At 41.1% G+C, this 15,046-nt stretch overlaps 2 protein-coding genes across 7 annotated transcripts in view; one reads left to right on the top strand and one right to left on the bottom strand.

Moving 5' to 3' along the window:
- The window catches only part of LOC132787698 (trichoplein keratin filament-binding protein), a 28,669-nt gene extending 13,965 nt beyond the window's left edge, over positions 1–14,704 (bottom strand). The window contains exon 1 of the mRNA XM_060794957.1: positions 14,568–14,704. The gene's annotated coding sequence lies outside the window, so the exon portion shown is untranslated. The remainder of the gene's footprint in view (positions 1–14,567) is intronic.
- Positions 686–14,931, top strand: LOC132787697 (DNA ligase 1). Of its 6 annotated transcripts, XM_060794951.1 has the most exons (9): positions 1,290–1,358; positions 2,648–4,335; positions 10,315–10,438; positions 10,507–10,596; positions 11,612–12,365; positions 13,605–13,724; positions 13,813–14,075; positions 14,142–14,355; positions 14,584–14,931. In XM_060794951.1, exons 2-9 carry the CDS (start codon positions 3,156–3,158, stop codon positions 14,782–14,784), a joined length of 2,946 nt encoding a protein of 981 aa, XP_060650934.1. In that variant the 5' UTR covers positions 1,290–1,358; positions 2,648–3,155; the 3' UTR covers positions 14,785–14,931. The 6 variants fall into 6 exon arrangements, with proteins under 6 accessions (XP_060650937.1, XP_060650938.1, XP_060650934.1 ...); XM_060794954.1 differs by lacking the exons at positions 1,290–1,358; positions 2,648–4,335 and adding an exon at positions 686–740; XM_060794953.1 differs by lacking the exon at positions 1,290–1,358 and having other exon boundaries at positions 2,509–3,966.
- The last annotated feature ends 115 nt before the right edge of the window (positions 14,932–15,046 follow it).

Raw genomic sequence — 15,046 nt, 5'->3', positions numbered from 1 at the left:
AATTGTTTTCTTCTTTTTGACAATTTGTGCTTTAGTTGGAGCTTCCCTTCAGGTACTTGGGCGCTTTTATTATAATGCCTCAATCTGCTTTCGTCGTTGCCTTCTTTATCGCATATCTTTTACTCCTTTTTTGCTTATCATTCTTTCCTCCTGGTCACCAATTTTCAACTCCTGCTTTTTTGTCTTTTGCCTTTTGTCTGTTCATTCGTTTTGTGCTCTCAGATTTGACTTCATTTATATTTCCGTTTGAAGTTTGTGTCAATTATTATCGCACGCATCTTCATTTTTTCTTACTTTTTTTTATGTTCCTTTTCCCCTCAATCAATCACGCATTGTTGGTAACATCTTCCCTTCTGTGCTTTGCCAATCAATCAAGTAGAGTTGTCAACTTCTGAATTCCTCGACACACCCTGGTCGGCAGACTGCGACAATGCAATTGTCTAATCGATATGCAATCATTTGCGACTATAAATAAGATCACGCACTAACCGATAGATGGATTGCAGTTGCAAATGCAATCAGTCGACGACAAATGTCAATTGCACAGCACAGAGGAACAGAACAGAGCAGTTTGAAGAAAGAAAGATAAAAGCGGACGCAGCTCGCAAATCGCAGCTGGCCACAATGTAAATATTGCAAAAACTATCTAAAGAAGTATCAATAAAATTTATCAGCAAAGAGTGAAAACTAAGAGGCACTAATGGGGTTGGATTTTCTAGACGAATGGTTTTTATCACAGGGTAAGACTCTTCAAACCCATACCCCCTCCTCCCAGCACTTCCCTCCCTCCCCATCGTTAACAGCGAACCCATGCGCAAAGAAACTTGCGTAATTGAGAACCACTTTCACCACTGGGGCTAATTGATAAGAGATTTGAGATGTGAAATACCGGCCAACGACATACGCAATATATACAGATACACATTGGTTATTAATATCAATGTGCTTATGAAGGCGAAGGTGTATATATAGTATTCATAATTCCAGTTTCATTGAACTATGCTGCACCTGCCATAAGGTCAATCGGCTGAGATGAACGCAACTGTCGAGTATGCTAAAAATATTTTTGTCGGCCAAAAACAATTTTCAATTTCATTTTTCTGATCTTTCCGTGAGAGAGACTGCAAAGAGAGGAACCGAGAGAGAGAGAGATAGAGAGAAAGACCCTGCAACAAGAGTCAAATAATTTTGTGTATTTTTTTTTTATATGTTTTCGAAATTTTCAAGCTTTTAGCGTGCTGTTAAAAATACATGAATTTAGTTTTTGAAACGCCGTCATAGGCGCTGCGTGCCGAGCAAAATTCTCTCTCGCCTGCGTTTTACCACCGTATTTAGTTGTCACACTGTGCAACTGCTTTGTATGTGTATTCGTGTTCGTGTGTGCATTGTGGGTGGTGTACAAAATATATTAAAAATGTCTATAAACGGCGGAACGTGCGTCGCAGCCAATAAAGACCCACAAATATTGATAGAAAAATCAAATTTTATTATACGAAATACGAAAATACATTTGCGCATCATTCTATATTGATTTGCTCAGTCACTGTCAGAGATATGTCAAAACATTATGCATAAAATTGTATTTTTCTAAAAACTTTCTATAGACAACGTAGGATTATGAGTTGCAAGAGAAAAGTGTCACTTATGATATTAAAAGTAATTGCAAAATCAGATAGAGACAGACATTTTGTTTTCCCAAAATTTGCTGGCCATAATTTGGATTTTATAGCACCGTCTTGTCGCTATATTATTCAGCCTAATGACGGCATATTTATAAGTATAATTTTTATATGCATGTCATGTTTAATTAACGCCTCCTCCACACAAAAAGGAAAAAAATATTTTTTTCCCTTTTTTATATACATATAAATTTGAGAAAATTCGCAAAAGGCCATTGGACGAATTGGAGAAATGGAAATGACGATGAAGACGAAGATGCCATGGAAACTGGCAAATGGAATGAAACAAATTCGGATTTCATTCTCTCGCCTATTTTCTTCGTTTTTCTCTTGTGTCTGCGTACGCTTTTCATTGTATACTTTGTGAAACGAAAGCGCCAGAGCCAGAGATGTGTTGTTGTTATTCGTTTTTTTTTTTTGTTTTAATTTTTTTTTTTGATTCTCCGACGCTTTAGCGCTCGGGCACAAAGAAACTAAAATTAAATATTTTCGCCTTTTACATATCGAGGCAGTGGCAGAGCAAATTGTTGGTGCTACGATTGTTGCTGTTGTTGTTGTTGTCATTGTTGTAGCTTATTGGAGTGCATGTAGCACGCAGCTGTAGTCGTGAATATATATATGTGTGTGTACTATATCTGATAGCTGGAACTGCATAGGAATTGTTTGAGTATTTAAATTGCTAGCGAGTGGGAATTTGGCCAATTTAGATGGTCGAACGCTGCACAGTTTAGAGACGGCACGCTGATTGTTAGTATGACACAAAGGCCTACATTTTTTTTTGTTTGCTAATAAGGTACACTCAATACAACAGCAACAACAACAACAACAACAAGAGCAACAACAACAAGGGCAACGACAGCAATAACAAGTAGAACGACAAGCTAATGAGCGCATGCATTTAAAAATAACATTTGAAATGAAACATACCCAAATATATACGAATTGAGAATTTAAGATATTTTAAACAGCTGTTGCTCATCGTCGGCAGCAGATTTTAAATAAATAGCACAGCACAACAACATCACGCACAACGCGAGCGCGAACAACAAACATTCAACAAACGTACAAAAATAAAAGAATTATATAGAGAAAAAAAAAAGAAAAGAATTGGAAAAAAGCAACGGCAATTTGAAATAACTTTTGGACAAGTGGAGAGTGAACCAACCGAGTGGAGGTGTGCCACCCCGGCCCCCGTCCTCGCCCGCGCCCATCATCATCGCAGCGACAAGCCAACAGCCGCCAACGTCGTTGGTGCTAATGTGCAAAGTTTTGTGTTTTCATCAGCAACAACAACAACAACTACAACTAGAACAACAAGAGTGAAAAAAATCAGAGAAAATTATTTAAAAAGTGTGTGCAAATAGACGACGAAAAGTGGGCGACCAGAGTGGCTGGCAGCAGCAACAACAACAATAACAAGAATAAAAACCCCTGGAGAATTAACAGAACGGAAAACAGTTGCCGAGTTTGCTAAAAATGCCCTTCGTGACACCCCGTAGCACAACAAGCGCTGGCAGCGGCGGCGGCAGCGGCAGCGGCAGCAGCGGACGTACCACATTTCGTCCGCCGTGGGTGAAGGAGGATGCGGCCACCACAAAGCCAGCGACAACGCCCTGGGCCAAGAAGGCAACCGCCAACGCGACCAAGGAAAATGGCGAAAAGGCACCGGCAACCGCAGCAACCACAGCGACAACGACCACGACAGCCAACAGCAAAGTAAAGGCAGCGCCCGAAAAAACAACAACCACTGCGGTGGCCAAGAAGTCAGCTGAGCCAGCTAAGAAATCAGCTGCGGAGCCCGTCAAGAAACCAGCAACAGCTGCTCCAGCGACCACAACAGCAGCTGCCAAAAAGAACGCCGAACCCATTGCTAAGAAGGTGACGGTGCCGGTGAAGAAAGCAGCTCCAGAGCCCGCAAAGAAAGCAGCTCCCGAACCTGTGAAGAAGGCAGCGCCAGAGCCAGTAAAGAAAGCGGCAGCAAGTGTGGTAACAAAGAAGCTGCCGGCTAAGAAGAAGGAACCCACGCCACCGCCAGAGTCATCCTCTGAGGAAGAGGAGAGCGAAGAGGAAGAAGAGGAAAGTGAAGAAGAAACCGAGTCCGAGGAAGAAGAGACCGAGGAGGAGGAAACCGATGACGACGAGGACGAAGACGAAGACGACGATGATGATGATGATGACGACGATGATGATGACGACACCACAATGGAGGCCAAGGTGCCAGAGCATGTTAAGAAAGCCGCACAACTGCGCCCAACGCAGGTCAACAAACGAACGGAGCCGCAGGAAAGTGAGTTGACACAGCGTTTCACCCTAGAGAAACCCAAATTGCGCAGCGTTGTTGTCAAGCGGGATAAATCAATGAAAAAGGTTGCGCCCGAGGACGACGACGAAGCCGTCGAGGGTGAAACCGAGGAGGAGCGTGAGCGTCGCTTGCGCTTTAAACTTGAGAAACCAAAGCTGAGGCATGTGAAGCGCGAGGAGAAACCGTTGCCCAGCAAGAGCACAGATAATCTGCTCAAGATTCGTCCAGTGCTTAAAAAGGTACCCAAAGTTGATGAAATACTTAAAGAACCCAAAGAAGAACCCAAGCCCGAGTTCAAAACCAAAACCCTGAGGAAAGCGCCCTCAATAAAGCGCGAACCGAGCATAAAAAATGGTAAGTTGTCCCCACTTGCTCCGCTCACGCTGCTCAGCGAGACCAGCCACTGGAAGCTAAACTCCCCGATTAACTACTCTAATGGACTACCACACCAATGCTGTAAAATATTGATGCTTCTCTAATGTCTAAAACCATTTAACTGGCAATGCAAATACGGATAATCTATTGGGACTGTTTTGGATATTCATCAGCAAAAAATATCCGTGTTAATTAATTGAATGGCCTTCAATTAGCTTCTCGCCAATTTGTGATCTCTTTCTCTCGGTTAGATTTTATTCCGTCTTTCTCAATGGGTCTTTATTTATCGAAATGTTGGCGAAAGGCAAGGCCAAGAGACGTCACAGCTAAAAAATAAATAAAATTTCTTAGCCTAGCGTATGAGTGATATTGCTCATGAGTAAACCGTCTATTAGAGATGGGCACGTGAGAGTCCAGAGTGTCAAGAGATAAAAATATCAAATATAAGAAATGTTGTTTCTATTTTCATCAGGCAACACAAAATTCAAGTGTTGACCTCATTCACATTTCTATATTCTGCTAACATTTAAACATGCATGTCTGATTAAATCCGAGTTTTCTCCGAGCTATTTTTAATTTAATCGCACTGGAATTTCGGAATTCAGCCAGGATTCCAGCATATCACAAAGGTGCGTCGCTCTCACACTCTGCCTGTGTGATGAAAATGCAATTCCCTGTGCATTTTTATTATGCATGACAGAATATTTAAGTCGGGTGTCCATCTCTAGTCCTACCTATCCACACAGATACACACACACACGCTTATATACGTAGCTGTCAGCTACTCATACAAATGCATTTCAGCATGCATACATATATAGTTATGTATAACATACTATATGCCATAGGATGAATGTGTGTGGGTCCATTCACATTCACCTGCGCGTCGACTGCTCATTTTTAAAATTTTTAAAACGCACTAAGAGATACTCGTAGTCGCATGAATGTATATGAGTACCTATGAGTGAGTGTACCGAGTCCATCTATATGAATAAATGTATATAAGTATATAAATGAAATGTGCACAAAACATTTCATCAAAAATTTTGTGCCCAAACAAAAACAACAAAGCACATAAAGGGGCACAACAACCAACATACACAGAACGCACAGAGACACACACACCACACTAAGGCTATAAAGCAATATAAATAACATATTTTATTTATTAAATTTTAGTGAGTGCTGTGCATTGAGTCGAAAGAGGCGCAAACAGTTTCCGCCCACAAACAAAATATTAATAAAAATATACAAATAATAATAATCAACAAATTTAAGGACACAAAAACACAGTTTTCAATTCTAGCATTCGATAAAGTGAACTAAAGTCGCAATATTCTAATGCATTTTGTGGCTCCGAGCTGCGGCCGTTTGTAATTTGAAAACAATAACAGTGAGTTGCATAAGTTATCTAATTGAATTGCATTGCCCCAAGGGGACTCGGCAAATGAATGAAGTGAAAAGCTCGTTAAGAGCGCAAAGTGTGGAAAGTACATCACAAGGGGGGACAGAAGAGGGTGGACAAGGCAAAAAAGGTTACGTGTAAGGCAGTTAACTCGAGTTGCGGCCTGTCCTAATCAGTGGGCAATAACGTGACCGCAAATGCGTCCTAATCTTGCTAGGGAAACGGCAAACACACAAGCGCACAAAAGGCACGAGACTCTTGGCTCGTGGGTTTGTTGTGCCCGCCAAATAAAAGGGAATGAGAGGTCACTAAACAAAATGGTAACCGTTGTCCCCAATGCTTGTCCTTTAAAGCTGTCGCATAATAAAAAATAAAAAAAAAATATCAGTAAAAAAAGAGAAAAAAATAAAAAGGCAACAATGAAGACAAAAAAGAAAAACATTTATTTAATGTGCTCGGACGACGTCTTGGACTGCCGCCGCCTTTTATCCTGTCTACCCGACCCCCCTCCCCGACCTGCCAGGACTATTTCTTTTTTTACTTCTTTTTATGGCCTAAGTAAAATTCATGATTATTGCTCATTGTGTCAAAACTACAACATAAAGTGGAATGTTTAAAACCAGATGAGAAGGATGATGAGTGGGTTCAGGCACTTGGCCAGCTCCTTTTAAAGCGCAAAACCGAAACTGACAACTATCATATCAATGGGAATGGGAACTCAGAATACTGAATACAGAATACCGAAAACGGAAAACAGAACTCTTGAGCAGAAGTGAAACAGTTCTGTGTTAAGGACAAAAGATATATGGCAATGTGCTTGATATAGTCGAACTAAATGCCCCATTTATATTCAAATATCCGCACTAAAAAACGAGCAACCAAATAAAAAAAAACGAACGGAGACACAGAAAAAAAGAAGGCGGCAGCAACGGCGACGGCGGCAGCCACAAAGCCTAGCCAATGTCTTCAAAGGAGCCAAAAGGACAACCGGCTGGACGAAATATATTTTCTTTTATTTAAATGAGCCAGCTTTCTATATATCTATACATATCTTTGTGTGTGTGAGACATGTAACGGCTGTGCTCTGTTCTGGGCACATTTTGTTGCTTTCTTCATCATTTTTTATTTGCTTCGTTTAAGTTTGTATCCTGTCGACTTTCAATAGGTGCAGCCGTATGAGAAAAAAAACCGGGGGAGAGGGGCGCGTTCTGCCAGGACATAAAAGATGATTAGGCCATTTGAAATTTTGACATTGCGTGGTCAAAATGACGTAAAAGAAAAACGTTGAAACACACACAAGCATTATGCCAATAATTACGTTGGGCGACAATAAAATGCTTCACTAAATAAATAATTGCATCAACCACATACATAGTAGAGAGATACATGCTATACTATATGTCAAGTCATTTGTAAAGACTTCTAGTCTGATGAATTCACATTGATTGGGTAACATTTGGTTTATGATCCGGAAACTGCTGATATTCGGTGAAACGTTCGACACGACTCGACACGAATCGACTTGACGCGATTCGGAATAAACAGAAATAGCAAACCGTGAGCACTTTTCACTTACCTCAAGAGAATTTTCCATAACTTCTCTATTTATGCTTCCTCAAAAGTAATTAATAAATTCTATATATATATGGAATAAAATGTACATATATGTACATTTATTATGTACTTTTTTATTTATCTCCAACTATAAACTTGCTTAGCTGTGCGAGGGCCAATAGTTATTAACTAGATGAAAACCGTTAATCAGACGCCTGTAAACCGCCAGGATTAAAGTTGTCAGTATGGGGAATTGGTCTTAAGGGGGGAAGGAAGGGTGGGACGCGGGGCGGGGCGAGTGAGGCAGACTGTAAAATATGGCAGAGCTTCTCAACGCTTCATCATGTAAAGCACAGACAATGGAACAAAGTCAGTAATCAAACTGGAGTCCATGCTAATGCTCCGGTTCACTCCGCCTTCGCCGAGTCCTGAGTCCTGAGTTCCATCCCGTCCCGAGTCCTCCCCGCCCAATGCTGGTGATGCTGGTGCGCTCGGCCCAGCGTGATTCAATGACAACGGCAACATTTGTGCATGCATAGAATATTCTGTTGATGATAACACAATGGGAAGCAGTAGCAGCAGCAGCACGGCGAGAAGGAAAAGGCGAAGGGAACAGAAACATTCCTCCGGTCGGGGACAAAGACAGGGAACAGAAACCGAGCGGGTACTATAAGGTTGAGAATTGAGGGGAGCACTGAGTGAGCTCGCAAAATTTATGTTTACATACCCCGCTATTCATTTTGCGTCGTTGTAAGTGCGGGCTTTGCGGTATATTAAGTGGGTAGCATCATCTCAGAGACGCCGGGACTCGCCTCGCCTCGCCTCGTTCTGCTCAGGATTTTATTTAAATAAGAAATAATTTTGTCGACATGAATGAATGAATGAAGAGTTTTATCTGCCCGGCACCCTTCCACAAAGTGCCTTGGGTAAGTTTCTTCTTTATTTTTTGTTTTTCTGTTCTCCGTTTCAGCTTCAGTCTCTTGTTTTCATTTTCATTTTCATTTCGTGAATGCGAATGGGTGAGTTGGATGTGAATGTGAATTGCGATGAGGGTGAGAGGGGCCCTGATTTAGGATGCTGCTTTGCCAGAGCTTTGCCATAAATAACTAAAACGAATTAAGCGAAACTTACTAAACGAGCGCTCAATTGGCTGCCCAAAAAGTTGACCACGTATTTTAATCAGTGACTACAAATGGCAGCCAGACAGAAGAGTGGGAGGCGACAAAGACTTGGAGGATATAGATATAGGAACGTGGCCAGGATGTTACATTAACATGCAGCAGCAGCAGCAGCAGCAGGGAGAGACTACAATAATCAAGTTTGGCGCTGATTTCATTGAGTAAAGTAACACGAGTTCGGGATTAGTTTCGAGCACAGGTGCAGAATGAGCAACCGAATTGAGGCAGCAACTAATGCACCGCCACCGACACCGACACCGCAAAGGCAGCCAACCACTTAAAGATTAAGTGCAGATTCAGCCAGGCGCAACTGCTAAAACCAGAGATGAAGCGTCCAAGAAAAGCCATGGCAAAGCGTATTAAAACCGAACTGAGGGGGATTTAAGGAGAGAGAGAGAGGGAGAGAAGGAGGCAGAGACAAAGAAGCAGAGGTTGTCAGAAAGAGAGAGGGGAAGAGTGGGGATAAGGAGCAGTGGCAAGGCCAGCCAGACAAAAGGATAAGGCTGAGATTGGGGTACGCTACTGTTGGCTGCTTTTTGGGTTTGTTCGACTGCTGTGCGATGTGACGGAGGAAGGAGTGTTGTATGTGTGTGCGGGTGTGTTGCCTTCTTGGTCTGGGTTCATTCAAACAAAGCTAATTAACAGATTTGTCAGCTTTTCATCACTTGGCGCCGTCATTGTCTTAAGCAGTTGTTTGACTTTTGCACTTTTTAGCATCAAACAATACAAAGCCAAGGCAAGGCAAGCCAACCCAAGAAGCAAAAGCCAGAGCATGGCAATGCCAAAGCCAAAGCCAAAAAAAAAAAAAAAAAAAACAAGCATCAACCTGTAACGGGGTGACGAGCCAAACAAGTTGAAAAGAATGCAAAGTATTGTATACCAACTTTGCACTTGTTGGTGGAAGGGATCAAGGATCCAGTTGGCGATGATAGGATGGGATAAATGTAGCTGCTCTTCCCTTTCGATGCTGGTAGCTGCTGCTGCTGTTGTTACGGGTTGGAAAACAGAAAATCAGAAAGTTTTTCAATTGCTAATTACAAGGGCAACTGGAAGAAATATCCTGGGCGTCTCGCAACTTGTTAGGCCAACAATTTAAGCGGAAATTTATTAGTAACAGCTTGTGCAAACATTTCAAATTAATTGGCCTCGTTAACAAAAGCCTGCAGCAAGCGCATCACAGACTTTAAACTAACTAACTAAACCAAAGTCGAGTCAAGCGCAACACGGCACAAAGTAAAAAATGCAATCAAACTTTTGCCTGCCTCCCTATCCCCTACTCTTAGTAGTTCATGGATGTTCCATGGGTGTTAAAGCAATAAAACAAGCTCAGGGCTTTGGTGTGCGTTGCGGCATAGGAGAGTTGGGGGGAAGGGAGGAATGCCTGCAGTTGCCAGTTGATTCTGGACCGTAGCACGGCAGTAACTTTTCAATCTCAGGCAATGCTGGCAACTTCAGAGAGCTTTCAGAGAGCGTGCACCAGCACAACTCGAATTGGAAAGAAAATACTTGTGCTGCTCCCCGCCCCCAACTGAAAACCCATAAAGAACTGAAAAACCCCAATTGATATGTATGGCCTGTGGCGAGAAGAACTTTGCGCAAACAACTGACACAAATTGCAAACTCATTAAATTAAAATTATATTTAATAACCGCGAGTGCACGCAGCGCTAAACGATTTACTGGACAAAAAAGTAAAAAACCAGAAACCGAAGAAAACGAAGGAATCAACAAAATCGGGCAGACCATCCATACTTATATCCTAACTAAAGCATTTGCTAACCTTTCTCTTTCTCTCTCTCTCATTTTTATCCACTTGCAACAGTTCCAGCGCCTCCGCCGCTGCCATCTCTGGTTCCAAAGGCACCACCACCACCACCGCCCCCATTGGCTCCCGGCGAGAAGCGCGTGCTATCCGAAACGCAGAAGAAAACGCTCGAAAAGCTGAAGTAAGCACACGTCCAGAATTTGAACCAGAGCACCAAGACTAAGCCAGCATTTATTTGATTTCATGCAGAACACGACCACGCCGACGACCAGACTGGTCCGAGATGATGAAGGAGGTCGAGAGCGGCAAAAAGCTTCGCCATGTGGCATGCAACGATAGGTAAGCTGCTCATTTGTAGCACTCGGATGGATGACGGCTCATTACAAATGAGACATCAAAATAGTTATCTAAAAGGGAAATAAAAATGAATAAACCCTAATTGCCCAATAAGTAGCAATGTGTAAATGAAAATCATAGCGTACGATAGGAAATACTAGTATACAATTACTTTTAGCAATAGGAGCTAGGGAAATTTAAGGAATAGGTTCGTGAATTTCGATGAGGAAAAAATGTGTGTTAAGAAATAATTAATTTATATAACTCATATCAAGGAAAACTAGCCATTCATTCAGACTGTTAATTTAGATGCAAATTTTCAGCTCAAATAGAATTATGAGAACTATGAGAAATAAAGTGATAGTGATTTTACTACAGTACAATACAGTAAAGTGCTTAATCAATGAAAACCGAGCAAATTTGTATGCAACAATTTAATGTTTTCAGAATTTTGAACACAAACAACTAAGGAATATCAGGAACGTCAAGAAATAACTATGATCTCCGACTAAGGCTAACTCAATACTTAACTACTCCTCAAAGTTAACTTGCCAAACATTTAGCAAACGTACACTTTACACTTTCTTTGTAAAATGTCGATTTAGCTGCATTAAACTTTGGTGTGCATTAAAGATAACCTCATAGAATTGTTTCCAATAATTGCGTATTTTCTCTTGGTTTTACTAGATGTGTTAAACTGCATCAAGATTAGTTCAAAATTAAACATTACTTCATACCATGTTTAAGATAAGAAATCAAGTTTTACCTAATCTCTTGATATTGAATGGGAATCATAATTAAATGATTTTTTTAATAGTAATAAGTTTTATTCGCAATACTGACCACGATTTTTACTATATTTGAAAAATTCGTCATATTGCCCTGTGAAATTCTAGGAATTAGATAAATTGCAAACTTCTTCCTTTTTTATCGTTTAAGCACTGCAATAGTAGTTCAAGCATTTAATTATTAAGTAAATCAGTAACGAGTAATAAACTCTAAACAATGTTCCATGCAGATCTCAGCCCATATTGACGTGCAAATCAATGACCAAAGTGGACGACAAGTTCATATACGAAACAGAAAAGGACAATTCGCACAACAAGCTGCTCAAGCAGATCCAAGGTGGAGTTCGCCTACGTCCAACACAGACAAACGATCGCAGCAAACCCATCCTTGAAGGTTTGCGCAAGTTCCGTCGCCAGAAGACTATTGAGGAGCAGCTTCTCAAGTCCCAATCGAAGGTTAATATGTTAAGTGAGGCGCCTAGCAGCCATGCCCTGGGACCAGGAGCGAATGCTAGTGCCCTTGGAGCTGGTAGCTCGAGGCCCAGTATTGTGTCAGCCATGTCGATTGATGAGGAAAGTCCCGATGAGTTGGATGACATCGACAAGATTCGTGACGATCTGCAGAGCACAAAGCAAATGCTGGCCATGGAGCTGCGCAATCGTGAGGCGCAGGAGCGTGAGAACAAGAAACTGCTGGCGAAGATTAGGACTTTAGAAACGGAACTGGAGCGAGAGAAGTCGAGAGAGAAGAATTTGGAGTACGGATCAAATGTCATTGTTGCCACCATGGATCCAACGCCAACGTCGGAGCAAGCGTATGTCAATTCGTTGAAACGTGAAGTGGAAGATGCGAGAAAGGTATCCAAGGAGGTGGAACAGAACTATCACGATACCAGCGAACTGCTCGTCGATGCGAAAACGGAAATCGAGGAACAAAAGCGACAGATACAATTGCTGGAGCGCAAATTGGCAGCGGCGCTGCAGGTAAGCAAAAGTACAAAAGATGACATGAAGGGGGCGGGAACGAGTAGACAAGTCACAAGGCACAATGTGTTGGTGTTGTCAGTTGACGCTAAAGTTAATGTTAAAGTTGAAGTTGCAGTTGCAATTGCAGTTGAAGTTGGAGGTGAAGATGGGGTTATGACCCACACATTGTCTCGCACATTTTCAGCGCCGTCCTCGCCCTGCGCGTCCCTGCGACAGCTCAGCCTAACAACTAAGCCAAGTTAACAAAGCAATCGCAATTAGTCGCTTTTGCCATCGATTCCACATAGTTGCAATCCCAGTCGTAGCTGTAGACGTAACTGACGTTGTTGCACCTCTTTTGCAATATTTGTTGAATTTGTAGTTGTAGCAGTTGCAATAAATAATTACACTTCAGCTGACAACACTCGGCACACACCACATCTCGAAGACTGAAGCGAGTATAGATGTTGATATCCTTTAAAACAATTAATTTTAAATTCCCTTATTATAAATAGGTGACAAATTTATAAGGTTGTTTGCTTGCATTAGGAAACATTTCTTAAAATCGAGTTCTGCATTGCTAAAATCTTATTTTATACAGTAAATTGTAAGAATGACTAAAAGATATCTGCTCGGAATTTTTAGAACACAACAGAAAACAATTGAGAAGTTGCTTAACGTATATTTTGAATTGAAAAATTATCGAAAAGTAAATATTTCTGTAAAACTAATCAATTTTAATGCATTGTCAATTGTACAAAATTTATTGAAATTCTATTTTGCAATTTATGGCAGCAATGACCTAAAATTTAGAATGAGTTAAAAAAGGGTTCTACGGTATGTTCGAATTTGGCAAAAAAGTGTTTTTGAACAGTCATATTTTTGTTTAAGCACATTCACTTACATAGATAGCCAATTGCTGTCAGAAGAAATAACCTCTATAAAGAATACAAATGCAAACCTTTTCCAAGTCTAGCAAGTCTTGAAATTTATCATTTCCATTTTATCAGCATCACAAATTACCCTTTGAATATGATATCAACATTCGCAGTCGATTCATCTTACCAACATTGTGCACAGACTTGACATCGTTTTCTTACATTTTGCCAAAAAATAAAAATTTAAAATGCTATTTTAAATGCACTAAGACACAAGACAAATCCCATTTAGACAATGCTCTTATGTTTGCACAAGACACACCACTAAAACATTAACCCATTAACCAAACGCTATCGCTACTATTATTATATATATAAGGGCAATACGACGCCAAGCACTAACAGACCGCATATTAGTATTTGCTTTGCTTACGACGATGACAACGATGATTACTACGACCAGTTGAACTCCAATTATGGTAATCACGGCCTGAACAAGGTAATCCCAAGAATCTAATCTGCATATTATCTGATAGTTCAGATACGCTGCTTTAACCATACTTTGATATATCGCCTATTAAAAATAGGGTGGCGGCTCATTAGATGGATCGAGGAGACCAAGCGATGTGCACTTTGGACGCGACAGCTCGCCAGAACTGGATCTAGAGCTTAGTGAAAGCGATCCCGATGAACCCGAGGAAAAGAAGACAGAGCGAAGAGAACGACGACTGGGCAAGGAGGTGAAAGTGTTACGCAGCAAACTGACCAAACTCAAGGTCAAGGAGGAGGCAGCCAAGAAAGAGAAGGATGCACTGAAGCAGGCTATGAAGAAGAATCATGTTATACTCAAGTGCGTAATATTCATCTATGAGTCAATCAGTCATGAGTAAATACATAATACTTATTTCCTTTAAAGGGAGGAAAACAAAAAGTTCAAGAAGCTGGAGAAAGAAGTGCAGAAGATGGCTGCATCCATGAAGCTGGACGAAGACGAATTAGACGGCGAAGATAAAGACGACGAAGAAGAAGCCGAAGCAGAGGAGGAGGAAGAGGAAGAATCTGAAGAAGAGTCGGAGGAATCTGAATCAGAAGAAAGCGGAGAGGAATCAGGCAGCGAATCAGAGGCAGAGGTAAATACCATTATTCTCCTTCATGCTAAAACTGTTTCATCTGCGATGTCAGTAAATCCATGTATAAATGTCGATAGTATAATTTGTCTTTTATTATAGAGATGTTATCCTAACGATCTTTTTAAGTCGATGTGATAAATCATCAATTTATATAAAAATATTTGAGTGCAATATTTTAGTAAAGAAACGCAATAACTCTACTGTGAACTCACCAATGTTTTCTTTTAGGACTCCGCCAACTCCGCCAAAAAGGGAAATCTGGAGCCGAGGGTGAAGAAGCACGAGAGTCGCTTTGCCGCAATGAAGAAGTGCAACGTTCTGCTGCAGGCGAATGTGGACAATTTGCAGGATCAAATTTCACAGGTGCGTTCCAGGGCAACGAATCTGCAGGACGAACTGGATGCCGTAATTGCCGATTTGGGTTTCTAAATACAACACCAACAGCAGCAGCAGCAACAACAACTGCGAACAGCTGAAGCCAACAATCGAATCGAATGTACAACGTGTTTGTTTTCTGTTTGCGTAGTGTTCCTTTTTTCAATGTATTTAAATATAATAATATTATCAAAACATGTAAATCCGTTGCCGTCGCACACTATTTTGTGTTAACTTTTTATTTTTATTGACCGGCCAATTGGTTTGTTGTTTGTTTTCACTTGATTACGTTTTAATGGTTTGTTGTGGCAACGGT

The sequence above is a fragment of the Drosophila nasuta genome, chromosome 2R (assembly GCF_023558535.2).
Source record: "Drosophila nasuta strain 15112-1781.00 chromosome 2R, ASM2355853v1, whole genome shotgun sequence".
Classification (NCBI taxonomy): Eukaryota; Metazoa; Arthropoda; class Insecta; order Diptera; family Drosophilidae; genus Drosophila; species Drosophila nasuta.
The sequence above is the reverse complement of the archived record's forward strand: the minus strand, read 5'-3'. Positions and strand labels throughout refer to the sequence as shown.

Excerpts from the sequence above, each read along its gene's own strand:
- LOC132787697 (XM_060794951.1), top strand. The coding sequence starts at position 3,156 with ATGCCCTTCGTGACACCCCGTAGCACAACAAGCGCTGGCAGCGGCGGC. Across the intron at positions 4,336-10,314 it reads CGAACCGAGCATAAAAAATG|TTCCAGCGCCTCCGCCGCTG; the intron begins GTAAGTTGTCCC and ends CACTTGCAACAG. Across the intron at positions 14,076-14,141 it reads AAGAATCATGTTATACTCAA|GGAGGAAAACAAAAAGTTCA; the intron begins GTGCGTAATATT and ends TTTCCTTTAAAG.